This window comes from Mus caroli, chromosome 10, assembly GCF_900094665.2.
Source record: "Mus caroli chromosome 10, CAROLI_EIJ_v1.1, whole genome shotgun sequence".
Lineage (NCBI taxonomy): Eukaryota > Metazoa > Chordata > Mammalia > Rodentia > Muridae > Mus > Mus caroli.
The window spans coordinates 79,917,210-79,943,745 of record NC_034579.1 but is presented as its reverse complement, the minus strand read 5'-3'; the positions used below and the strand labels follow the sequence as shown (position 1 = coordinate 79,943,745).

The 26,536-nt window shown below is 43.5% G+C and overlaps 2 protein-coding genes and 2 non-coding genes across 7 annotated transcripts in view; 3 read left to right on the top strand and 1 right to left on the bottom strand.

The window, feature by feature from the left end:
* The window catches only part of Syn3 (synapsin III), a 437,574-nt gene extending 431,911 nt beyond the window's left edge, over window positions 1-5,663 (top strand). The window contains exons 13-14 of one of the 2 annotated variants that reach the window (XM_021173742.2): window positions 3,177-3,468; window positions 5,124-5,663. In XM_021173742.2, coding sequence (XP_021029401.1) covers window positions 3,177-3,468; window positions 5,124-5,256 — 425 coding nt within the window. In that variant the 3' untranslated portion in view covers window positions 5,257-5,663. The remainder of the gene's footprint in view (window positions 1-3,176; window positions 3,469-5,123) is intronic. The other variant, XM_029482726.1, reaches the window with a different exon arrangement.
* A 6,684-nt stretch (window positions 5,664-12,347) lies between these two features.
* The window catches only part of Fbxo7 (F-box protein 7), a 28,458-nt gene continuing 14,269 nt past the window's right edge, over window positions 12,348-26,536 (bottom strand). For 2 of the 3 annotated variants that reach the window (XM_021173992.2, XM_021173993.2), the window contains exons 6-9: window positions 17,581-17,676; window positions 16,075-16,251; window positions 13,874-13,911; window positions 12,348-12,956 (exon numbers count right to left, since the gene is read on the bottom strand). In XM_021173992.2, the coding sequence (XP_021029651.1) occupies window positions 12,570-12,956; window positions 13,874-13,911; window positions 16,075-16,251; window positions 17,581-17,676 (698 nt within the window). In that variant the 3' untranslated portion in view covers window positions 12,348-12,569. The remainder of the gene's footprint in view (window positions 12,957-13,873; window positions 13,912-16,074; window positions 16,252-17,580; window positions 17,677-26,536) is intronic. The other variant, XM_029482725.1, reaches the window with a different exon arrangement.
* Window positions 18,825-18,928, top strand: LOC115032295. The gene has a single exon (XR_003837935.1). It is a non-coding gene; the product is annotated as a U6 spliceosomal RNA (small nuclear RNA).
* Window positions 23,224-23,327, top strand: LOC115032175. The gene has a single exon (XR_003837837.1). It is a non-coding gene; the product is annotated as a U6 spliceosomal RNA (small nuclear RNA).

The following is a 26,536-nucleotide window of genomic DNA, read 5'->3' as shown; positions in this document are numbered from 1 at the left end:
GACCTCTAACCTCCATAGGCAAGTTTGTACCCATACAGCTATGTGCACGAGCACACACACACACACACAGGGACAAGGAACAGGGGGCAGAGGGTTGGCATATAATAAATAACATACCCAAAACTGTGTTCATTCTGGAGGCCAGAGTTAGCCTCCCCAGTTATTTCAGAGTCTTTCTTCCAAAAATGTATTTTATTCTCTCTAGTGACAAGTCTTCACAGTTTGAATAACTCAGATCCCTTTACAATAAAGAACAGCAGCAGTAATTGTGTGGACAGAAACCTGCTAGCCCCACACAGGGCTTGCCCACCCACTTTCCCTTTCTATGCTATGCCCACCATCCGCCCCAGGGAAAGCAGGAAGAATTTCACAAAGGGAGATTGCAGGAGTCTACCATGAGGTCAGCTTCCCCTCGTAACAAAATACTCAAAACCAACTTAAAAAGAAGAGCTTTGTTTGGGCTCCTGTTTCAGAGGTTGAATCACATGACCCTTTGTTTGGGGCCAGTGATGACACAGTACTCACAGCAGTGGAAACATGTCATAGAAGAAGACAGTTTACTTGTGGAAACAGAGAGACAAGGCTTAGGCCCCCATCCCCCTTTCAAGGTCATGTGCTCAGTGACCTACCTTCCATTAAGCCCTGGCCCTTCTACTTTATCCCCAGAGTGACACAAACCTGGATGAAGCCCCTCACACATAGAGTTTTGGGGGCCTTTTAGACACAAACTAAAGCAAACCCTGTATAGTGAACAGTCACGTTCTGGAGGAGTAGATGCGTTCAGTCCAGTTTTGGTCTCACCACCTTTCAGGTTTAGCTAAGTGATAACGCCCCTGTCAAAGCTCAAGTTCCTCAGTGGCAAGGAAAGAAATAACCGCTTCCAAGTATAAGATAACGATGGCGGCCATTAGAAAGGGATCCAGCACAGAGGTGGATCTGGAGGACTTCAGCTCTCACTAGTAAGTCACGATTAATGACAGCTACAAGGCTCTTACTATTAATACCTGCTGTCTTGTAAACAATTCTAATAGACTAATAGATTGTTCTTCATGGTTGTCACTAGCAACCCTTCTGACACATGTAGCCCTCCTCCCCTCCAACCTGACAATACCAGACTTACAAATAGTACCAAAGTCGGGCGTGGTGGCACACACCTTTAATCCCAGCACTTGGGAGGCAGAGGCAGGCGGATTTCTGAGTTCGAGGCCAGCCTGGTCTACAGAGTGAGTTCCAGGACAGCCAGGGCTACACAGAGAAACTCTGTCTCGAAAAAAAAACAAAAAACAAAAAACAAAAAACAAATAGTACCAAACTCTGTATTCACTGCCCACTGAGCCCCTAGTCCTGCCCCCTTCTTCCCCTCTCTGGCCAGAATTTTTTAAAACCACTTTTGAATGGCAGCCCTTTAAAAGACAGAGAGCTAGTGTGTTCTGAGCTTCTCTCTGGCCCAGAGGAAAAGCATACTTGATAAAGAGAGATTATTTTAAGGAACATGTGGCTAAACTCTATGTGAGTGAGTTGAAAAATAATCAATTTAAAACCAATTAAAGTAATTAAAGGAAACACTCAGTGAATTAACATTCAGACCAAAAATAACAAGGCTAATTTTAAAACATTTTCACCAGTTTCTATAAATAACAAGGCACATTATGAACTTGTTTTGAACTTACTTTCAAACTCAGTGAGGATGAAGTTTCCTTTTAATAAACTTCATCTTTTTAGGATCAATTAATTCCGTGCTTAGGAAAAATCATGTGTGTGTGTGTGTGTGTGTGTAGATACATACATACATACATACATACATACATACATACATAGAAAGATAGAAAGATAGATCAAATAAAAAATACTAAGTTGCTTGCTTTGCCAAAAGCTGTAAGAAATAGACAAAGTATCTCTTGATGGATCCCAGTGGTAATAGTTAATGAGTTATTGAACCAGGACACAGATTTTAGATGAAAGGAGAAAGCAGATGTTTTGTTTGACCTGCACTGAGTTGAGACAACAAAAATGTAGTCAACATACAAAACTCATAAACCTTTTACTTAAACATCTGGATTTTATCTTCAGTCTCCCACCCCTACTCCTGGTCAGTTTTTAGCCTCTCTAGAAAGCACAGATGTGCTCTCCCCTTTTGCATTTCCACAGAGACAAGAATCCATTCCTTTTTTCTTGTGTTTATTTCTTAGGAAGAGAATGAGTACTAGGTCTTACACCAAGTGGGAATTAAGTCTTGGTATTTGAGATAGTGTCTCGCTCTAAACACAGACTGGACTGAAGCTCATTGTCTAGCCAAGGCTAGCCTCCAGCTTTCCACAGTCCTCCTGCCTCAGCTTCCTAAGTGCTGGGGTTACAAGTTACTATGAGTTACTGTGCTTGACTCCATACACCTTCCTGATTGATTACCTCTCACTTTTTGCAATAGGACTTCATCCCTATTACATCAAATCTTTACCTATGACCTCGTTACAGTCACATGGAGGGTTAAGGTATCCGAATTTGTAAAGAAACATGTTTCTATCTATAACACCATCTCAATCCCTATCCTGACCCAATGGCCCTGTGAATCCATCCAAACACTCGAGCGTGAGGCCTGCTTGTCAAATGTGCAACTTCCCAGGGTTTCTCTGTTACATGACTTTGTACATTAATGCTAAAATGAAAAACAAACACGTGCTATCTTATAAGCTGCCTTTTCTCTGTTTAGTGGTGTATACTTGGCATATACTGTCCACAGGTCAGTTAAAGGTACCCTGTCACACCATGTGACAACCATTCCAGACTCCATTATCTAAATGCTTTCTTGTGGCTGCTTTTGTTTTGACACATGGTCTTATGTTGCCCAGGCTGGCCTTGAATTCTCTACGTCATCAATGAAGACTTTGAACTCCTGACCTTCTTGCCTCTGCCTTCTGAATACTGGGATTACTGGCATGCCCCACCATGCCTAACCATGCTGAGAATCATTAATAGGGCTTTGTGCTTACTAGACAAGTACTCTACCAACTGAACTATGTCCCCAGCCATCTAGATGTTTCCTGATGTTCCTTAGCCACCTTCCCTGAGATCTGGCATCTATCTTGTTTTTAGTTATAAACAACATGTTTATATAAACATGTATTAAGTGCACAGTCACACCAAGCAACTTGAAATTTAACTCTTTCTTCATCTTGTAGGGGGCCCTCGTCAGGCTCAGTCTCCTCAGCCTCCCAGATCTAGGAGTCCATCCCAACAGCGACTCTCCCCGCAAGGCCAGCAGCCTGTGAGTCCCCAGTCAGGATCTCCACAGCAGCAAAGGTCACCAGGCTCTCCACAGCTATCCCGGGCATCTGGTGGCAGTTCTCCAAACCAGGCCTCCAAGCCAAGTGTCAGCCTCAGTTCACATAACCGGCCTCCTGTGCAGGGACGCAGCACCTCCCAGCAGGGTGAGGAGCCCCAAAAATCAGCATCACCTCACCCCCACCTCAAGTAAGTATTTGAGAGTCTTAATGGGTATAGAGTTGGAATGCGCCCAAAGATGAGCTGACTCGGGGGCCCAACAAGGCCTTGCCTAGGATTCATACAGTGGGAAGTGGACCGACCTTCAGGGTGGACCAGCAATTTGAGAGTACAGATTAGGTCATATATCCTCATGATCCCTGGATCAGTCATCACTTGCTGTGTAACAAACAAACTCAAATTTATGCAGCTGAAGAAAAACAGTTTTCTGGCTGCCCTAATTTCCTTTCTGTTGCTGTGATAAAACATTTCAGCGAAAAACACTTTTTAGAGGGTCTGGAGGGACAGATAGCTCGGGGTGAGAGGGGGGTAAGAGCACTCTTCCAAGCTGGGGAAGGACCGAAAGCCCAGAAGTAGATGCAAACACCACAGGAAGACTAACAGAGTCAGCAGACCTGGACTCCTGGGAACTCTCAGTATCTAAGCCATCAACCAAAGAACAAACACAGGCTGGGATGAGTCCCTTGCCACCTCCCCTCCCCACTCCCCCCACACATACATAGCAGTCAGTCAGCTCAGGCTTCATGGCTGCCCTGTCTGGCCTCAGTGGAAGAGGATGTGCCTAATCTGGCAGAGACTTGATATTGGGGGCAGGGGGGAGGGAGTCACCCTCTCAGAGGAGAAGGGGAGAGGGATGGAGGAAGGGACTCGGTGAAAGAGGGCCCAGGAGTAGGAGCAGCCTTTGGAATATAAACAAATTAATTTAAAAAAAAAAAAAAAGCACTCTTCCAGAGGACCATAGTTCAGTTCCCAGCACCCACATGGTGGCTAACAACTATCTCTAACTCCATTTCCACAAGATGTGACACCCTCTCCTGGCTTCCATGAGTACTACATGCATGTGATGCATACAGATCCATGCATGCAAACTACACATACACATAAAATATAAATAAAAGCTTTTAAAAACAATTTTCTAAAAGACATAGGGAGGAGAAGATCTGTTTTGGCTTCCAGGTCACAGTTCATATTGAGAGAAATCAGGAAAGAAACTTGACCAGGTACTTGACATAGTAACTATGGAAGAATGCTATTTGCAAACGTGCTCACTGACCCATGCTTAGCTAGCTTTCTCACACAGCCCAAAAACCACCTGTCCAGTGAATGATGCTGCTTACAGAGGCTGGAGCCTCCTGCATCTATCAACAAGCCAGGCACTTCTCCACAGACATGCTCAGGGACACCTCTGATCTGGACTGCCACGGACCCTCAACTGAGACAAGGGCTCTAGAACAGGAACTGCCTGACTTCTCAGCTAATTCTGGGAAATCTGAGGGGAAAACTGGAGTCTGGTCTATCCAGCTGTGGCTGACATGCCCCACAGAACACAGAGCAACCTGGGATGGAGGGAAGCTTATAAGCAGTGCATGCTCCCTGCTTCTTGCTAGAAGGCCTATCTAAGCCAAATACTTGTCTCTAGGAACCCCAATTTCTGTACCTAAGAAGAAGGACAATACTATGCACGATCTAGGCTAGCATCATGCACACACTGTAATGCCTGACTTCTGGTCTCACCATCTTTTAGTGACCCCGTGCTCAGCCAGCAGGCTTCAGGGCCAGCCCCAGACTCATTCCCTTGGGAGCTCCAGCCTTGACCATCTCAACCTTTTTGCTTTCTGTTTCAGCAAATCTCAGTCCCTGACTAACAGCCTCAGCACATCAGATACCTCCCATCGAGGGACCCCAAGTGAAGATGAGGCCAAGGCTGAGACAATCCGCAACCTGAGGAAGTCCTTCGCCAGTCTCTTCTCTGACTAGCCCCTATCCAGGCTGGAAGACAGGCAGGCAGGCAAGAAGACTCAATCACTGGAGCCTTTCTCTGGTTCCCTCCTTCTCAGCCTTGATTCCTAACAGAAATATGCTTCCTAGAGACGCAGAAACTGACGATCTACATCCATTCCCCCCTCCTTGACCATGACATTCCAATGCTGTCTGACTGAACGGTAGCCTTGAGAGCCCCTAGGTTCCTCAATACGAGCCCTCTAGACAGACAAGGCATCACTACATCTACCATATGCCTGCTCCCCTGCCGCCGGTACCAAGTGAGATGTCTGTGTGGCTTGTTTTTGCAGTCTTATTAGTATGTTGCTTGCCTTTGGGCAGAGGCCCCCTTCTAGGCCTTGACTCACCTTCATCAAATGCATACATTGTAGTCGGTCCTCAGCAACACAAGAGGCAATACTCTTTAATGGTGGTTTTGCAAACAGAAATAGGGAAGCCCAGCCTGGGAGCCCACTACTCACCTGAAGCTAACTAATGCCATCCTTGCTGGGAGTAGGCTGGCAAAGGCCCCCATCACAGCTGGCCCTCATGGTGACCTTGATGTCAATAGAAAGAAGCTAGATCCTATGCAACAAGTGGAACCTTTCAGACCAGGACAGAGGAAACCCCACAGAGCCAACAGCAGGAATCCAGAAGAGAGAGCTTGTGTTCCCAGGGGAGAGGGACACAGGAGGATTGTGCCTGTGTGACCTCACACAGAATCTGTTCTTTTTCATCCTTAAGGCTAGATGGGAACCCAGAGAAAGTGAATGGCTCCCTGTCACAGGATCAGAAGACACAGTGATGGTTCAACACCCTATCTGCTCTGAAAGAGGAGTTAGTAGGTCACTCAATTTATTGTGGGAGATCCTTTAAAAACAGGGTGTGTGGTTTTCTTTAGGAGCTACTGAAGCCTTTTGGAATTTCTTCCAGAAAAAGTTCCACTCTAACCTTGTTTTCGGCGTAGCCACAATGACTACGATGGTTTGCTGCAGAGCTAGGCAAAGTGGTCCTGATTCCCTTTTTAGTGGTCTTTCCCCTGTACCAGATGGCCTCCCAGGACCACATCACCAAGCACCTGGTGCTAGAAACATTGTAGGTGCCAGAAGCCGCCTCCTGGTCCCCAGACAGACCCAGAACATCAGAACAGAGCCATGTCCTCTCTCTATACAGCCCCTGTGGCCTCCTGAGGCGTGCCCTCGCTGCACTGTCTGAGGGAGGAAAGAGTTGTTAACTGAAGAAGCATCTGCTTATGCTTCAGTTCTGCATATGGCCTGGTGATCATCTGAAGCCTCCTTGGGTCTCCAGGAGCATAGAGGCCATCGCTATGATTTCTGGGGACTTTGTTTTCTTGAAACAATCTCACTCAGCAACTCAGGCTGGCATAGAATGTATTATGTAGCCCACACAAGTCTCAGACTCAGCGATTCTCCTGCTTTATCAGCCTCCCAAGTGCTGAAATTACATTTATGAACCACCACACCCAGCAAGCAATCCATCACTTTTGGGTCCTCCCAGCCCAGACATGAGTGGCAGAAACAAAGGGTAGAGACCCTGTCCTGCCTTGGATCACTTAGACCCCTGTATTTCTGCAGAATGCACCTTTCAGCTGGTTTCCAGCAGGGATCAGCTCAGTATAAAAAGTGGTAGCTTTGCCATTGGCTGCTAGAGATCCGGTTAGCCCTCAAGGTCATCCTCTTTCTCCTTACCTCTTCCCTCTCCCTCTTGATCAAGTCAGTGTTGAGAGCAAGCGTACTGGAATTATTTCAGAAGCCCTCCTTGGCCTCCCTTTCCATATCCTTGGTTTGGAGTGGTAAGTTGCAGCTGTGATGTAAGATCATGTAGGTCCAGTGACCGCTGAGGCCATCATTTGGAGCTGGACATACAGGACTTAGGCCTAATTGAAATTGACCAGAATCAACAGTAAATAGGCTGTGGTGTGAAGGTGTAGAGGCCCTCCCAGTACCAAGAAAGCCCGGCCTGTTTTATTGCTAACCTCCAGAAATTCAGTGTGAGGAAGACAGTCCCCAGGCATGGCCACACCCAGAGTGCCCACATCTCCCTCATTTTACTCAACTGCTCTCCTGTCGCAGGATGAGGCTGCAAAGGCTTCCGGAATGCTTCTGGAGGCTAATGGGGATGACCCAGCACGTGGTGAGACACATGGCACAACTGTCAGTGCATTCTCCTAGACACATCTGCTCCCTGGTAAGGGAAGAAGTCTTGAGGCCAGCACCCCCCAAGCCATGCTTTAGGTAGGTCAACCAAAGGAGAAAAAAGATCAGTCTGTGAGTCCGCAGAACGCTGCTTCTTCCTCCTGCCCCTCCCTCCCTCCTCTGCTCTTAGCTCTTGCACCTTTCTCTAGAGCCTCTGAAGAATGTGAGGGGAGACAGAAGGAAGGAGTGTGGTGTGGGAAGTAAGATTTGAAATAACAAAAGAGAGTCTGTGAAGTGAGCTCCACAGAAGAGGATGTGGATGCTAATGCCTGGCTAATGACCTGAATGAGTACATTAGGATGTAACATCCTAAAGCCCCATTACCTCATTTCGAACGGTAACTCTTTCTAGTTCCTGATATTTGCTTCAGTGACAGTCTGCTTCCCCACCAGACCCTGAGAAGCCAGGCCTTGCTCATGGGGCATGTGTGGAGGAAAATCAGAACACCAGCTGCACAGAAGCTCCTGACAATGACAGTTGAAGATGCTCCTGAAGCGCACTCCCATGCACACACACACACACACACACACATATACTGACAGACACAGAGATTAAAAACAGAGACAGACAGGCCGGCAGGCAGACACAAACAGACAGGCAGGCAGGCAGACAATGGACGGACAGACAGACAGGCAGACAGGAGAACTTTGCATTCTGAACAAGGGTGAGAGGCATCACAGAAAGCCACGCTTTGAGTGACTAAGAACACAGGGAACATAGGTGGCAGCCATCACTCTACAGCACTCTTAACCTTGTCTAAATGATAAAACAGCTCCTGACACACAGTGGAGTAAAAACCAACAGCAGGAAGTTTCTCAAAATGTAGGCCATGGCCCTGGACATAACTACTTATAAATGCCCAGAAAACTTTGCTTTACAGCACAGCACTGTGAACTTGTAGTTAGAGAACTCAGAGCCTGCAGTTGGATCAGCCCGCTGAGACTGGGCTGCATTCTGAAGCCCGGCTGGGAGGAATATATGTCAATCACCAGTCTTGCTAAGGACCCGCTCCTTTGACAGGCAAAACCAGTGGCTCCATAAATGACCATGTGGCCAAAATACTCTCATAGTCTGCCCTTTAAAATATCTCAGCAATCAATGACATCCCTCCAGGATCTCAACTACAGTAACACAAATGCCTTTCAAAATCTAAACCAGGCCAGGCATCCTGATTTTTACAACCATGCAAGTATGTCTACATCCATGATGCAACACTAAACTGTAGCCAGCACTTTTATCTAATTTCCAACTGGCCTGAGAATGAAAACAGAAGCCAAGAATATAGATACATGTCTGTCCAATGGAGCCCACATCTCTCTCCAATGGACTGTTTTTCCCACAGCCTAGTACATGTCGTTAACCCTCAGTAACTGTGACATTTAGAGGTAGAAAAGGGCAAAAGGAACAGGGTAGGGCCATTGTAAATAGAATCTTAAAGGTTTTATTTATTGGGTTCTGCTCTTTTACAATTTTGACCCAAACAATAGCATTTTCCTTCCAAGCTGACCTAATGAAGCCGAGACACAACAAAGACCTATTCAATTTGTACACAATGACCAGGGACTTCCAAACACGACCCCAAAAGACACCTCAAAACAGCCACAGCACACTTCCTCCAGACCTGTCCCATGATTAGATGATGCTGCATGGACTTTGGCTGGTGGCAAATCAACTTTCAAGGTACAGAATGCCCACACCATTTCTCTTTCCCCAAGGCTTCTGGGCTGCTGCGTCCACTGTAGCATGCACTTAGTCTATTCCTCAAGTATCAGATGTGGCAGTTCTTCAGTATAACTTTAAAAGAAAATCAACTGAAAACTCCATGTAATGGAATCGCCACTGCCTCCAGGAAGTTCTCATGTGAATATCCATAAAAGCAGCACCAGGGAGGTGAGCTGGCTGAGCACCTGGGGGCTGGCACAACAGCACCAGGGGTGCGAGCTGGCTGGGCACCTGGGGGCTGGCACAGGAGCTTGGAGCAGCTGCTCAGTGTCTGTTAGGTACTCAGGACTCTCTTTAGGTTACTCTCCTAGAAAATTAGGAAAATAATGACATGTATGTGACAGATTAAGATTGGAAAATGGATGGTTTCCTAAATTGAGGAACTCACCTGGAATTAAACAGAAATATAAGTAAAAAGAGAAAATAGAAAAAAAAAACCAACAACAAAACAAAACCACTACCAGACCCAGGAAAGGAAGCGGCCTTCTACAGGAGAGCCTCACAGACTATACTGATCAAATGTAGCGCGGCTTTGTAAACAAGGCCCCAGGGCCATGCGTGAGGACCAGCTCCCAGCAGCAGGCCCTTCTCTTCTGCCTCATAAAACGGCTTGGTGGTTCATTTAGTGTCTTGAGAAGTGGTGAACGGCTGCAGGTTAGTCACAGGCACCGGTTAAGCCAGCCTTGCAAGTACGTACAAGGGGTAACATAACTATCACCAGGACCAGTCCATTCCCTTCAAGAGAGCTTGCACATGCATCTCTAGGCTTCTTATCCCAGAGCCAAGTCAGCTGATAGAATTAACCTGGTGGCAGATGCTGTCCTAAACCACAGTAGCTGATTAAACTGTTTAATGTTTAGACTTTAATAGGAGGCAGCACTTTGGGCTTGATTGAAGACAAATGGGAAGGCTGGGTGACAAGCAAGCCAAACTCGTCTATTTAGGAGCATAAAAGACGCAGAACCTCTTTTGTGTTCCCACACCCAGGCTTCCTATGCAGATCTAACTGGTAGACCTAGAGAAGAAAGCAAAAACACCCAGAGGTGGTCATCAAGTCTTGAGAAGTTAAACACTTTTCATACCCAACATTTCCTTTTACTGTGGAGTATCAGAAAAACAAGGGTTAACAACTCGCATGGGATTTCCAATAGAGAAGAAAAGAAGTCATATCAAATCAAATCTTTAGGGTCTCGATAGATCGGTCAGTGTTTGCAGTACAAGCACAAGGACCTGCATTTGATTCTCAGAAGCCATGCTGAAAAGCCGGGCAGGACGGTGAGCACTTAGAATCTCAACCCTGGGAACATAAAGAGAGGTGGAGACTTGCCTAGCATACTGCAATACCCTTATCCATACAAGAATTTACAAAACGCCGCCAGCACTAGAGCACAGCAGAGCACCTATCTAGCTCTTCTCCAAGGCTCAAATAGGCAGATAGGAAGAAAACAGACCTTGGAACCAACTCTGAACAGAAGAAGGAGAAGGAATATCCAACTCTGCCAGTTAAGAATTACAGAGATATGTATGGCCTCAGCAACTGAGAGGAACTAGGAAAAAAGAGCTACAGAATTCAGGATTTTTACACAGGGAGTCACAAGTTGGAAAGGGTTCTTCCCAAGACTCAATTATTACCAGCCATGACAAATGGGCATTTTCCACTTACAGTGGCAAGGGAAGGAGAATCAAGATCCTATTACTAAAAAGTGACGACTGGAGAACTTAGGGGCCGAGAAAGATGTGAGGCCAATGCACTGGGGCTGCACCATTCTCAAGCACTTACCATGGGCTTCTAGGCTGTCCTGCTCCCGTTACAGTGCATGGAGATGACATCAACAAAGCCATGCAGTGAACAAGCTACTGCCAAGCCATGATCTCACTCAGTATCAGCAATACGTAAAGCTCCAAAGCCCAATGACAAGGATGCGTGCGAGACGTTCAAAGCTTCTCAATATAAAATTAACTGCTAGTCAAGAGGAAATGTTTTGAGGACTCTAATAAAAATTTTTGAGAGGTACCTAAGTTTAGGTTTAGAGCACTCTGCCAATTATCTTAAACTCAAGACTTGCAACATCTGCCAGTTAAGCCCAGTGAGGCTGACACCAGCACCATCAGAACCTCCCAGGGCCCATTTGGAAATGACTTATATTCTGAAAACTTGTATTTGGTGCTCTGGTCATCACTGCTTCCCATGCTAACATTCAGCCACACACACACACACACACACACAAACACACATGTACACATACACACATACTACATGGGGCAACCTAACATTCAGCCACAAAAACATGTTCTGAAATAGACTCTAGATCAATCAAAACTTCAGGGTGACCCCTTTAGCCACACTCAAATGAAGCCTATGGCATTCAGTGGACATTAAGACTGTCCTGTAGATCATAGAAACATAATGTTAAAGGTCACATCACCTCTGGCCTCTAGAATATCAAACAGAATTTTCTTCACTGTGATGCAAAGACTCAAAACACATGTAGCAAAGTCTCACTCGCATAGAGGACTCAAAATATCCCTGCAGCACATATTCCAAGCCATTTCCTAATATGCAAACAGGTTTTTAAAAACAGGAAGACATTGGCACTATTCCTATTTTCTGCAGATGCTAATAGCATTTTATTCCTGTGCAGCAGTTCCAATTTAAATGTGTCACTACAGCATGTTCCTATAGTTATTTGTATTAAGTGTTTGGGCTTTTTCTTGTTGTAGAATAAATAAATGTTGAATTTTGAGTATTTTAAGTCTAAAAATCATAATCTCCTAGCAAGAGGGGGCTGTCCTTGAACAAGCACATAAAGGACGTTGCTGTTAAGACTGTCTCTGATACCAAAACAGAAGGGGGAAGCTTAGGTGGTGATGTGTCTGTCAACCCAGTGGTCTTCGGAACCCTTGAAGTTCCTCACAGAACCCAGAAAGCTGCTAAGGAAAGGGTTGGGCTCACTGAGTTCAAGCGCACTAGTTCCACTTGTATCATGCTGTAAGGTGAGCTTTCACCCGACTGAGCACCAACGATAAAAACACACTTCCTATAATCAACCACCCTTCACACTGAGAAGCATCCTGATAATTTTCAAATACACAAATTCATGGTGTGACTAATGTTTTCCTACTAAATACATCCTTAACAAAAGTCAAGTCTGCCATACAATTTTTACTTTTATTAATATAACACAAAACATTATCAATACCACAATCTCCATCCCAGAGGTGAATCCAGAGTGGAGAGACCAGCAGTTGCCTATTCCCAAGCTGACCCCTCTTTGAGCAACCTTGTCCTTGGTGCCCACAGAACCAGAAACCAACAGCAGAGATCAGCATCCAAGGAAACAGCATCCAGTTTCCATAAAGTCTCCAAATTGGTCACAGGAATGGCAGCCGGCTGTCAGTTGACCTACCCCTGCCGGGTCTGAAGGGAAATCTGTTGTTGGGGATAGCTCTTCCTGGCAAGAGGGAGTGAGGTCCTGGAAGTGGGTCAACAGGATCAAAACGTGGTCTGAGTGGGTGGAACTGGCCAGGAAGCTCCCCAGGCCTTGGGATGAGTGAGGTGACTGGGTCTCCAACACTAGGCAGTATCGGCCTCTCATCATATTCACCACCAATGATTCCTGGAGGAAGCAGCGAGGTGGGAAGGTAGGCCCTGGGGTAGACGGGAATGGGACAAAATGGGATAGGGTGGGCTGATGGTAGGAACATTGCATGCCGCATCCTCTGAGCCTCTTTTCTTTGTATGTGCTTCTTTCTATACAACTGTAGAAAAAACCGGGGGGGGGGGCGGGAGGGGAGAGACACAAGATATGGTGAGCAGTGGAGGTCATCCCAAGCTCTAAGCTATGTCACTGCATAAAGTCATCTGCATTTCTCTTTCTCACACTCTATGCAAACACGGCAGACACATGATAGAACGGTTGCCAGCTTCTACCACATGGAGAGCCTGGACTCCAGATGCAGTGAGCTCTGATCTTTACTTTGCTGCACAGTGACTGTCTAATCTGAGGTATCAATAAGCCCAAAACAGGAAAACTCAGTGGCATATATTTTTAAGAAAAAAATCTAGCATTCCATGGCTAACACAGGCTTAGCTGAGCCTTTCTGGGCATGCAATTTAAGGGTTTGTTGAAAACATCATGTTATAAATAATATTCAGGTACAACAGGCACCTTCTTGTTTTTCATCCCTAGTAGATTGCAATTTAAAGCATGCATAAGTGGCCATTTAAAGGGCAGAACATAGACTAAAGAACAATACTGTACATTCTGCAAGCAGCTGAGGGCTTTCATTCAGTTATTTTTTTCTTGAGTCCTTCAACCCAAAGAGTTTTCCTCAGGCCTATCAGTGATTTTTATAGTCACATTCTGCAAATAAAACCATGTATCTTATTCTTTTCACAATGTAGAATGGTATTAGATTACCCAAACACAATAAGATTTTTGTGGGGAAAAAAAAAAAAACCACCTTGTTATACTTCAATGAAAAATGTATTGACTTTTCTTTGAAAGCAAGGACTAAGCCTAAAATTAAAGACATTTTCATTACCAATATTTAACAATAAATTTAATTTTAATTGACTTTATCATATCACTCTAAAAGTAAAAGGAACCTTTCAATCTTGACTCACTACTTATCTGAGTCACAAAGCATTAGTCTTCATATTTAAAAGTACCTACTTCTTTCCAATCTGTATCAGGACCTCTGACAGTACCATCTGAGAAAGTAAAACAAAATAGAAATTATTACAAACCACTTCATGCGTCCAATATCAAACAGTGCAGACATGGGCGTCTGTCCGCACCCACTGCACATCATTATTTCTACAGTGAGTCAAGTGCTCTTCACTGCTATGTGTACTGCTAATGGTAAGCAATGACCCTCAGGACACTGTGGGACAGCATGTGCCTTCTGCCCCAGGCTCATGAAGGTGTGCCAGCTGCTTCTAAGCTGTGTCTTGAGTTACACTAACCTGGCCAACAGCATCTCTAACTAACTGGATTACAGCCCACATTCATTCCTGAAATCAAACTGAGCAGACTTTCTTTTCTAGGTAGGTTACATATTTCCTGACCACCAAAGAGTATGAGCACACAAATGAAATGAGGAAAAAATTTAATCAACTTCAAATCTAATAACTGAGGGAAAAGCTGGCCAAGCCTTCTCTACAAGTTATTAACTAGCCTTGAAGTTAATGAAAACTCTAGCCCAGTAGTCCTCAGCCTGTAGGTCATGACCCCTTAGGGAGCTGAACAACCCTTTCACAGGGGTCCCCTAAGACCATCATCAGAAAACACAAATATATTATGATTCACAACTGTAGCACAATGACAGTTATGAAGTAGCAACAAAAATAATTTTATGGTGGTGGGGTCACCAGAACATGAGGATTGAGGATTAGGAAGGCTGAGAACCACTGTTCTAGCCCCATACAACTTTTACACAAAACAGCTGACTAAGGAGCTGTGATCCACTATTCGAAATGAACCAGACCAAAGGCATTTAAATGCACAGAGGAGGGGGCATTTGCTCCCCTTGTATGATTTTATACTATAGCCCGCCTTTTCTTGTCAGTTGTTCCATGTATGTTGATCACAATGTCTTTTTTTTTAGTTACTTGTCTGTAAGATAAAGTTTTCCTGGGAACACAGACTAACTTGAGACTAACTTACAGCAACCTTCCTGCCTCAGCCTCCCACATGCTGGGAATACAGGCATACACCATTCCTGGTTTATGCAAGGCTGGAGATGGAACCCAGGCTCCATATATGCTAGGCAACCACTCTACTATCTGAGCCACATCTCCAGCCCTGTCTTTTCTTTCCAACTATGATTTTCTTTTTGTATCACACTTGTTACCTACTGTCACAAAGTAACACCTTAAGTTTGGGATGTAAGGACAAAAAGCAAGGATCAAGGTCACCACCCAATTTTAAGACTACATGACTGACTCCATGATATTCTACTAAAAGGGGGCCTATCTGACAGATTTCCATAGCCAAAGTAGTACGTTAACTAACAGTATATGCACATTTTCATTACAATGTTTTTGACATGAAACACACAGAAAGTATGTTCAGCACAGTAAGTACCTACTTGAGACCACACACTCTTATTTCTACTATAGTTGTGTTGCTCTCTGCCTGTTTTATAAACGGATCCATCAAGTCAATTTCATGACCCACCCTACAGTTGAAAACACCAGCTTCAAAGATACCAGACGTCAGTACTAGCAAAGAAAAGCTCACAGCCAGGCTCTTCTGGCCTTGATCTGGAAATCGTGGTACACAAGGTCTAGCATCTCATCACTGCTGTAGTGACCACCAGTCACCACTGTGACCACCACAAGCAGCACACTGAGGGTGACACTAGTCCCAAGGCAGTGGGTAGCAGTGCAGTTCATTTAAGTCAGAGACAGAAAATGCTCGCTGGTCTTCTATTTTATATCCTGACATAATAGTTTATTGCAACTAAAGGGTTGTATTGCAGAAAATATGACCAAAAAAAAAGTACACAGATGGTGTTTGTGGCACAGGCCAGCATCAGAAAACCTAGAGCTTCTTTACTCAAAAGCTACTCCTTAGCAAGCTGCAGACTGGGGGACAGGGACATCCTTGTGGAGGAGGGGTGAGAGGAGATTATTATGGGATGTGGAACAGTCAGAGGGTGGACTGGGAGGGAGATAAAATCTGAAGTGTAAAAAGAAAAGATTAAATAAAAATTAAAAAAAAAAGAAAAACAAAACAAGCTGCAGACCAAAACAGTAAAGGAAAAAAAACATACAAAAGTATACTTAAAATTTTAGCCAGCTGAGTAACACCATGGCAACCATGACAAAGAGCCTTTTTTTCTCCCATCAACATGTCATTATGTCAATCACCTCGAAAATCCCGCAGATACAAACACCTCCACAGCAGTGGGTCATTTGAGGCAATGAGGAGGTCATGACAGACTGCAGACAGGGCCAGGACAGAATGAACGTCCAAAAGTCGGAAGATGCGTAGTTTCAGCTCCAGTGGAAGGACAACCAGCCCAAACACATCTGGAAGGTTCAGTACTAGAGGGAAAAGGAGCACCAGGAGTTACTGAGTAAGGAAGAACAGCACCAAAAGCTGTCACCACTGCTCTCTGAAAGGTGACAGGGCTGGACCATGGCTGTCTCTGTGACTGTACTTTCACCCACTACCATCACGCTTCACTTAACTCACTCTGGGCAACACACTGGACTTCAGCACGGACTCTTCTGAGAACCGGCACGTGGCTGGGCTCTGACACGGAAGCTCCTTATGCAGGTCACTCCGCCAAAGCAAACCCACATGCACACGCACATGACTAGAAATAAGTGCCTCACTATGACACACAGGGGAGAAAGCTGACTTATAAAAGGTCTTCTGAAAAATATGAAGCTTGCTGAATAACAATCTCACCATATAAGATAACCATAATAAAATCTAGTTCAAAGTTACTAATATTTAACATCACCAATGTAAAGATATCTAGTGCCCAATAAACGTTGCTTCCAAGCACTGAAGGCAGTAAAGCTGGAGAGAAGGCGCAGCCGTCAGGAGCACCACTGCTGCTCTTGCAGAGCATGCAGGCTTGTTTCCCTGCACCACATGTGCATCACCACCATCTGCAACTCCACCTGGCCTCTCCTGATCTCTGCCAGTGCTGCAAGCACACAGGGAACACACATATCTACAAGCAAATTACTCATACACATAATTGTGTGGGTTTTTCTTTCAATTTTTAAGATGCTTTAAAAAAAAAAAAAAAGATCCAGTTATGACTTAATAGATAAAGGTGCCTGCCATTCAGGCTGACCTGAGCTCAATTCTCTGGGATCATATAATGCAAAAAAGAACCAATTCTTACAAGTTGTCCTCTGACCTCCATACAAGTGTCCTGCATAGTGACCCAAATGCATATGTGAACACATGTTCACATACATGTATACATTCACACACTCACTCACACACAAATAAATATAATAAAAAACTTTAAGGAAGAACACTCATTTTACATGCTATATATATATATATATATACTTTTATTTACTGATCTGGCCTATTATGGGCCAGAAAGTGAGATACAAAACTGATTAAGACACATTCTTTACCTTCAAGTCACAACCTTACACTGAAAAGAAACCATGTCAGCCACTAAGGTACAGTGCAAACACTGCCATGGAAACAGGTGTGGCAGGGAAGCTGAGCCAGGAGGATCACAATGCAAGGCAAAGCCTGGGAATACATAGTGCAGGGACTTAAAAGCAGATTTTCAGTAGAAGGGAGAAAGACAAGTCAGATCTCTGCGTTAATGGGAACACTGCGCTCTGGCCACTCTTTCAGTCACTCAACAGTAACAGTTTACCCTATCTCCTCACCTTGCCGTGTGAAAGCCAGAAGAGGGTACACCAGCTGGTCTTTGAAGAGACGAGAGAGCTTCTTAAGATCTTTGTACACTTTGGCTGCGCTTTCCCCTAGAGTGTTTTTACAAAGTAGAAGTCAAAACCAAATAGAAAAACCTGGAGTGGCATCTGTCTTCCAATTCTGCCAAACAAAATCCAAGTGTTAAATATTCATGAGTAGCTCCTACACAGGATGGGAAACTGAAATCCTTAAAAGAGGAGGCGCAGTGCATGACTGACAAAAGTCAGTCTCAGGTGCAAAAATTAATGTCCCACTAAGAAGAAATAAACTCAAATACAGCTGAGAAGCTTCAGAGAAAAGGGCATCTGTACACACTACCAAGATTTACCAACTAGCTAACAGTCCGTTCTGGGCACTATTAGTGTAGAAATGCAGCATGAAGCCCAAGAAAGGGACAGCACCTATTACACAACAAACATGTATCAAAGCAGTGCCAGGCAGCTCTCCGGGTCTCTCACGTCAGCAGTTTCCTCCAAGAGAAACTGTACCACTTCACCCTTTCTAAAAACCTGGTAGAGTCTATCCTCAGTCCCAGGAGTGATGGGGCCAGAAGGATACAAACCGAACTGTGCCTGATCCAAAATACTCATGTTTAAAGTATCCACAATCACAGAATAGCCATCTGTGCTGGTTTAATGCCAACTTAACGTAAGCCACAGTAAGTTTAGAAAAGGGAACCCCGACTGAGAAAATGCCCCCATCAGACTGGCCTGTGGTGTATTTTCTTGATTGACATGGGGCCCAGCTCACTATGGGTAGTGTCACCCCTGGGGCTGAAACTATGGGACAAGCAAGAAAGCAGCATTCCTCTCTGGGCTCTGCATCAGTTCTTGCCTCCAGGTTACAGCCTTGAGTTCCTACCCTCACTTCCCTGGATGATGGATTACAAGCTATAAAATGAAATGAACAGTGAATGAAGTCTGTCTCCACCAGAGCCCAACTATTCTACCACAGAAGACCCTGATTACTCCAACATAGCCGAAGGATGAGAAAACGACCTTAAAACCAAATATACAGAGGTCCTTTAAGACAAAATGAATAAATCCTTTAAACAAATTCAAGAGAAAGCAAACAAACAACTGGAGGAAATAAATAATTTCCCCGAGGAAATCTAAGACAACGCAGACAGTGGAAGGAAAGGAGTAAAACTGCTCAAGACTAGAAAGAAGAATTAGAAGCAATAAAGAATATCAAATGAGTGCTCACTTCGGCAGCACATATACTAAAATTGGAATGATACAGAGAAGATTAGCATGGCCCCTGCGCAAGGATGACACCATTGCATACACTAGCAAGATTTTGCTGAAAGGACCCAGATATAGCTGTCTCTTGTGAGACTATGCCGGGGCCTAGCAAACACAGAAGTGGATGCTCACAGTCAGCTATTGGATGGATCACAGGGCCCCCAATGGAGGAGCTAGAGAAAGTATCCAAGGAGCTTAAGGGGTCTGCAACCCTATAGGTGGAACAACAATATGAACTAACCAGTACCCCCCAACCCCCCCGGAGCTCGTGTCTCTAGCTGCATATGAATCAGAAGATGACCTAGTCGGTCATCAATGGGAAGAGAGGCCTATTGGTCGTGCAGACTTTATGTGCCACAGTATAGGGGAACGCCAGGGCCAAGAGGTGGGAGTGGGTGGGGGACTTTTGGGATAGCATTGGAAGTATAAATGAAATAAATACCTAATAAAAAAAATAAGATTTAGTCCTAGGTGTCACAGGTATGTGACTATTCAAGGAGATGCAAAGGGGCATGGTGGGAAGCCACGGTGACTGCTGCACTTGTGCTTTGCAGATGGATCTGGAGTAGATCTCCATCTTCCTATTTCTGAAGCACAACTGCCCACAATTGTCTTTCCCAGGTGTTGCTATTGGTTCTGATACTTGGCTGCTAATCCACTTTGATGTCTAGAAAGGCACTCTTGACTTGTGTTCCCTTTCTACTGATGTTCTCACCTCTGTAGGGTTAGTGCTATAAACTTTATACCTCCTTTGGGGCTCTGGATTCCTCTTCCTGTCCTGGACCTCCTTATTTACTAATGTCTCATATAAGTCAGCAGAAGCCAAAGGAAAAAGATACAACCCTAAATAAATTTTAAAAAGAATATATATTCTCCTAAAAAAGAGAATATTTGTCTTAAGTTATAATTTTTTGCTAGAAATTAAACAGAATTCTTGATTGAAATCAATTTTGAGTTTCTTCTTCTAAATAAATATAACTAATGAAACCCAGTTAAATAAATCAGAGAAAGTTTAAAATATTAAAGCGTTACCCATGTGACCTGTTTGATAGTGATCAAGCAGCAGAACATAAGAAATGTAAATTTTATAGAAATCTGAACAGGAAATGCTCCACAGTTTTGTCTGTTGTGCTGCACTTTTTATCATCTGCAGAAGAATGTCTACAAGGAAGGAGCCCAAGTTCTAAGCATGTGCCTCTGTAGAGGTTGAAAACTGAAAACAAACAAACAAACAAACAAACGAATTCATCATAAGATTCCTATATACCTAAAAAAAGTTATGGATTCCTTTGGAGGACTTTTTTCTTTTATCCTCAATTGTTGGTCTGCAATTACTTCTGTTAATAGCAGCAACTGAGTAGACATGTTCAAAACAAACAAATAAAACAAAACAAAAACAAAACAAAATCCTTGGACTTGAACACTTCATGTATGTGTGACTGATTAAAATCTCCAACCTTAAAAAAAAAATCAAATGAGAGAATTCTGGAAATGAAAAATTTAGGAATGCTAATAGGAACTGAAGATGCAAGCATAACCAACAGAATATGAGACAGAAGAGAGAATCCAAGGATACATGGCTCAAAGAAAATGTTAAAAAACATTCCTAAGACAAAACATCCCAGAAATCTGGAACACTATGAAAAGACCAAACCTAACAATAACAGGAATAGAGGAAGGAGAAGAATCCCAGATCTACAGTGCAGAAAATATTTTCAATAAAATTGTAGAATTCAAAGAAGGAAATGTCTATAAAAGTAGGAGCATACAGAGCACCAAGTGGATTAGGCCAGAAAATAAAGTCCCCTTGCCACATAATAATGAAAACATTAAGCATACAGATCAAAGAAAGAATATTAAAAGTTACAAGGAAAAAAGACCAAGTAACATATAGAGGCAGGCCTATTAGAATTATGACTGACTTCTCAATGGAGATTCTAAAAGTCAGGAGGTCCTGAATAAATGTGCCTAAAAGACCAGAGATGCCAGCTCAGACTACTATACCCTGCTAAACTTTCAACCACCAGAGATGGAGGAAATAAGATACTCAATGATACAGCCAAATTTAAACAATATCTATATACAAATCCAACCTACAACAGGTGCTAGAAGGAAAACTTCCCCTCCTGAAAAGGTTAACTACACCCATGAAAACAAGAAGAAAAAAAAAAATCTCACACCAGCAAAATTTTAAAAAAAAAGCAAGTGTACATGCACGCACACATACACACACACACACACACACAAATATAACCACCACCAACAACAAAACAACAAAAGAAAAGAAATCAGTGATCATTGGTCATTGATCTCTCTCAATATCAATGGTCTCAATTTCTTCAATAAAAGACACAGACTAACAGAATGGATGTGAAAACAAGATCTCTGATCCTACTGCATCCAAGAAATAATACTTCAACATCAAGGAAAGATATTACCTCAGGTTAAGGGTTGGAAAATAATATACTAAATGGACCTAAGAAACAAGCCATTTTAATATCTAACAAAATACACTTCAAACCAAAAATAATCAAAAGAGATGGGGAAGGACACTATATACTCATCACAAAAGAAAAAAAAAAAATCCACCAAAATGACATTTCAGTTCTTAACATCTATGCCCAAACACAAAGGTAGCCAAGATTGTGAAAAGAAACACTACTACAGCTTAAATCATATATTGACCCTTACACACTAATAAGGAGTGACTTCAATAACCACACTTAAACCTGGACAATTTATCTAGACAAAAACCAAACAAAAATGTTGGAGTTAACAAATGTTATAAACCAAATAGATCTAACAGTTACAGACATTTCACCCAAACCCAAAAATTATACCTTCTTCTCAGCACCTCATGGAACTTTCTGCAAAATTTACCTCATACACAAAGCAAGTCTCAATAGACACAAGAAAACTGAAATAACTCCCTGCCATGAATCAGACCACCACGAGTTAATGATAACAACAACAGAAACAACATAAAGCTTACAAACTTGTGGACAACTCTCTACTGAATGAAAAATGGGTCAAGACAGAATGAAAAAAGAAAGTAAACACTTTCTAGAATTCATTTAAAAAAAAAAGTTGGATATCTCATATTAACAATTTAACAGCTCACCTAAAAAATCTAGTAAAAGCAAACACCCAAAGGGTTCTTTAAGAAAATCAGCAAAACAGACAAACCCTTATCCAAATAACTAAATGAGACAGAATAGCCAAGGTAATAAAATGAGAAACAAGAAGGAGAACATAATAGATACTGAGGAATTCCAAAGAATTATAAGGACATACTTTAAAAAGCTGTGTTCCATCAAGTTGGAAAATCTAAAAGAAATGGACAATTTTCTCCACAGGTACCACTTACCAAAGGTAAGTCAAGATCAGATAAATAATAAACCCCTAGTGAAATAAAAGAAGTCATTAAAAGTCTTCCAATCAAAAAGACCAACTTGCCAGTCAGTGGTGGCACACGCCTTTAATCCCAGCACTTGGGAGGCAGAGGCAGGCGGATTTCTGAGTTCGAGGCCAGCCTGGTTTACAGAGTGAGTTCCAGGACAGCCATGGATACACAGAGAAACCCTGTCTCAAAAAAAAAAACCAAAACACCAAAAAAAAAAAAACAAAAAAAAAACAAAAGGACCACTCCACATTAGACAGGGGACTAATAACCAAGATATATAAAGAACCCAAGAAACTAGATATCACAAAACCAAGTAATCTAATTTTAAAATGGGGCGCAGGCAATCAGGCATTTTGACACATACCTTTAATTCTAGCACTCAGGAGGCAGAAGCAGATGGATCTTGGAGTTCAAAGTCAGCCTGGTCTAAAAAGTGAATTCTAGGATAGCCAGGACTACATACATACATACATACATACATACATACATACATACATACATACATATTGGGGTACAGATCTAAATCAAGGATTGTTATTAAAGAAATCTCAAATGGCTGAGAAACACTTAAAGAAATGTTCAACATTCTTAGCCATCAGGGAAATGCAAGTCAAACCTACTTTGAGAATCTATCTTAGACCTGTCAAAATGGCTAAGATCAGTAACACTAGTGACAGCTCACTAGTGTGGAGCAAGGAGAGCACTCCTCCATTGCTGGTGGGAGCACAAACTTACCTAGCCACTACAGAAATCAATATGGCAGTTCCTCAGAGAACTATCTGCCTCAAGATCCAGCTACACCTCTCTTGGACATCTACCCAGAGGATGTTCCATCCTACAACAAAGACACTGTTCAACTATGTTCATTGTAGCTTTATTCATAAGAGCCAGAAACTAGAAATAACCTAGATGCTCATCTTCAAAAAAAACAGATAAAAAAAATGTGGTAAGTGCTCACTTCAGCAGCACATATACTAAAATTGGAACACTACAGAGATTAACACGGCCCCTATGCAAGTTTGACAGGCAAATCTGTGAAGCATTCTGTATTTTTGAAAATTGGGAATAGTTCTAACTCAAAACTCAGCTATACCACTCCTGTGAGTAAATCCAAAAGATGCCCCACCATGCCACAAGGACACTTGCTCAACTATGTTCATAGCAGCTTTATTCGTAAAAGTCAGAAACTGGAAACCTAGATGTCCCTCAGCCATGGAATAAATAAACATTTACACAATGGAGTATTACTGAACTATTAATAAGCAATGTCATCATGGAATTTGTAGGCAAATGGATGGAACTACAAAAGATCATCCTGAGTGAGGTAGCCCAGACCTAGAAAGACATCATGATATGTACTTGCTAATAAGTAGATATTAGCCATAAAGTACAGGATAACCATGTTACAATCTAGACACAAAGTAGTTAAGTAACAAGGAGGGCCCAAGGAAGGATGCTCGAATCTCACTGAGAAGGGGAATAAAATAGATATGGAGGTGGACAGAGGGAGGGATCTGGGTGGGAGAAGAGATGAGGAGGAAAGAGGTTCAAGTGTGGGGAGGATGGAGAGAGAGAGAACTGGAACTGCTGTTGGGGGCATCTCTGGGGTGAGCTGTTTCTAGCTGTTCCTCAGACAATGGAAACTCCCAGGAATCTATGAGGGTGCCCCCTAGCTAAGTCTACTAGCAACTGTGGATAAGGAACCTGAAAAGGCCACTCCTGTAACAGGCAAAAGGTCCAACTGAGGGACTTGGACACCAACCCAGCTACAAAACCTTTGACCTACAATTTGCCCTGCCTATAGTAAGTGCAGGGGTAAAGATGGAGCAGAAACTGAGGGAAAGAATAACCAATGACTGGCCCAGCCTGAGACCCATACCAAGAGAATGAGTTCACCCCTGACACTGTTCATGATACTCTGCTGTACTTGCAGACAGGAGCCTAACATGGCAGCCCTCTGAGAGGCTCCACTCAGCAGCTGATGGAAACAGATGCAGAGACCCACAGCCAAACAGTAGGTGGAGCTTGGGGAATCTTGTGGAAGAGGGGAAGGATTAAAGGAGCCAAAGAAGTCAAGGTCACCACAACTAACCCTACAAAACCAACTAACCTAGACCCATAGGGGCTCACAGAGACTGAGTCACTAACCACAGAGCATGTATAGAACAGACCTATGACCCCTACACATATGTAACAGATATGTAGCTTGGTCTTCATTTGGGACCCAGGGCTGTCTCTGATTCTGCTGCCTGCCTTTGGATCCCTTTTCCTTAGCTGGATTGCACTTATCTGCCTCAATAGGAGAAGATGCACCTAGTCCTACTGTAACGTTATATGCCAAGGCAGACTGGTAACCATGGGAGGCCTCCCCTCCTCTTTAGAGAAAGGGAGGAGAGGATGGGAAGTAAGGGGAGAGGGGGGACTGGAAGTGGAGGAGGGAGGGGAAGCTGCAACTAGGATGTAAAATAAATAAATTAATGGGGGAAAAAAGAAAATGCCATACCTTTACACATGAGTATTATTCAGCTGTTAAAAAAATGACATGAAATTTACAGGCAAATGGGTAGAACTAGAAAAAAATCATCCTGAGAGAGGTAATCCAGACCCAGAAAAACAATTGTGGTATGTATTTATATATAAATGGATATTAGCCATAAGTAAATGATAACCAAGCTATGATCAATAGACCCAGAGAGGTTAGGTACAGAGGAAGGGTCTAGGGGAGACACATGAAACTCCCGGGAAGGGGAAACTGGAGGCAGGCAGGGGACAGGAACAGGAGGATCTGGAGGGTACAGGGAGGGGAGATTGGGTAGAGGGAGAGAATACAGGACGAGAGATAGAACTGAGGAGCATCTGAGGGATGACATGAAAACTAGTGCATTGGAAACTTCTTATATGAAGATGTGAAGATGGTCCTAATAGAGTTCCCCTAATAACTGAGATAGGGAGTCTCAAAGTCTCATTACCAAACAAGGCTTCCAGTATCGAGACTGGGTTGCATTCAGTTGAGTTGTTAGCCAGGGTACTCCATAAAAACTCCCAAACAATCCAGAGTGTTCCTAAGACAATGATGGCTCTTTCTGAAAACAGACAGTGGGACTTCACTGCCAAGGACACCTCACACCTCACTGACCATGTAGAAACCGAGCTGTGCCTGCATGGAACCTTCACCTCTACCTTCCAGTGTTTATGGTATAGGAAGGAACTCTGCAGGCTGCCAAAAGAGAAGCAGAAACACCAGCCTGGCCACAAAACCTCTGCCCTATAATTCGTCCTGCTTACAAAATATGCTAGCGCAATGGTGGCATAGAACTTGTGTCTGATTTGACTTAAGGTCGACTCAAGGAGACAGAGCCAATACCTGACATTGTAACCAAGAACTCGAGACTAGAGAGCCCAGAGACCTAGAGTAAAACCAAATACTAGTAACCTTAAAAGTGAAAAAGAGTGTCAATAAAATCACTCCTAATGGTGTTTTGTTATACCAGAGAGGCTTCTTCCAGCAGCCGACGGGAACCGATAGAGACCCACAGGCAGACATGAGACAGAGAAAGCTAAATGAGATGTTACCATCAAATCCCTCCCCTCAGAGCTCAAGGCTGTTATCTCTTAGAAAGGGAGTAGACAGGAGGTAAGGTGGGGAACTTGGAAGAGTAGAGGAAAGGGAAACTAAAATCAAGATTATTATATGAGAAAAAATAGTTTCAATTTAAAAAAAAATCAGGGATAGCATTTGAAATGTAAATGAAGAAAATACCTAATATAAATAAATAAATAAATCATTTTGGGGACCTGGGGCAGAGGGATCAGGTGTAAGAGGGGGAGAGACGAAAATCGTCAGCAGGCAAAGAGGGCATCTCTAGGACATGCCAGAGATCTGGGATAGGGGAGGCTCCAGACAGTCTATGGGCGTGACACTAGCTAAGACTTCTAGCAGTGGGGGGATATGGATCCTGAAGTAGCCACCTCCTACAGCCAGGCAGGACTCCCAGTGGAGGGATAAGGACACCAATCCACTCACAAAACCTTCAACCCAAAATGTGTCCTGCCTACAAGCTGCATAGGGACAAAGACAAAGCAGAGGCAGAGGGAAAGGACAACCAATGGCTGATCCCAACTGAGACTGGCAAGAACCAATCTCTCTGACACTACGAATGATACTGTCCTGTTTACAGGGTCCTGGCATGGCTGTCCTCTGAAAGGCACTACTCAGCAGCTGCTGGAAATAGATGCAGAGACCCACGGCCAAACATTAGATGG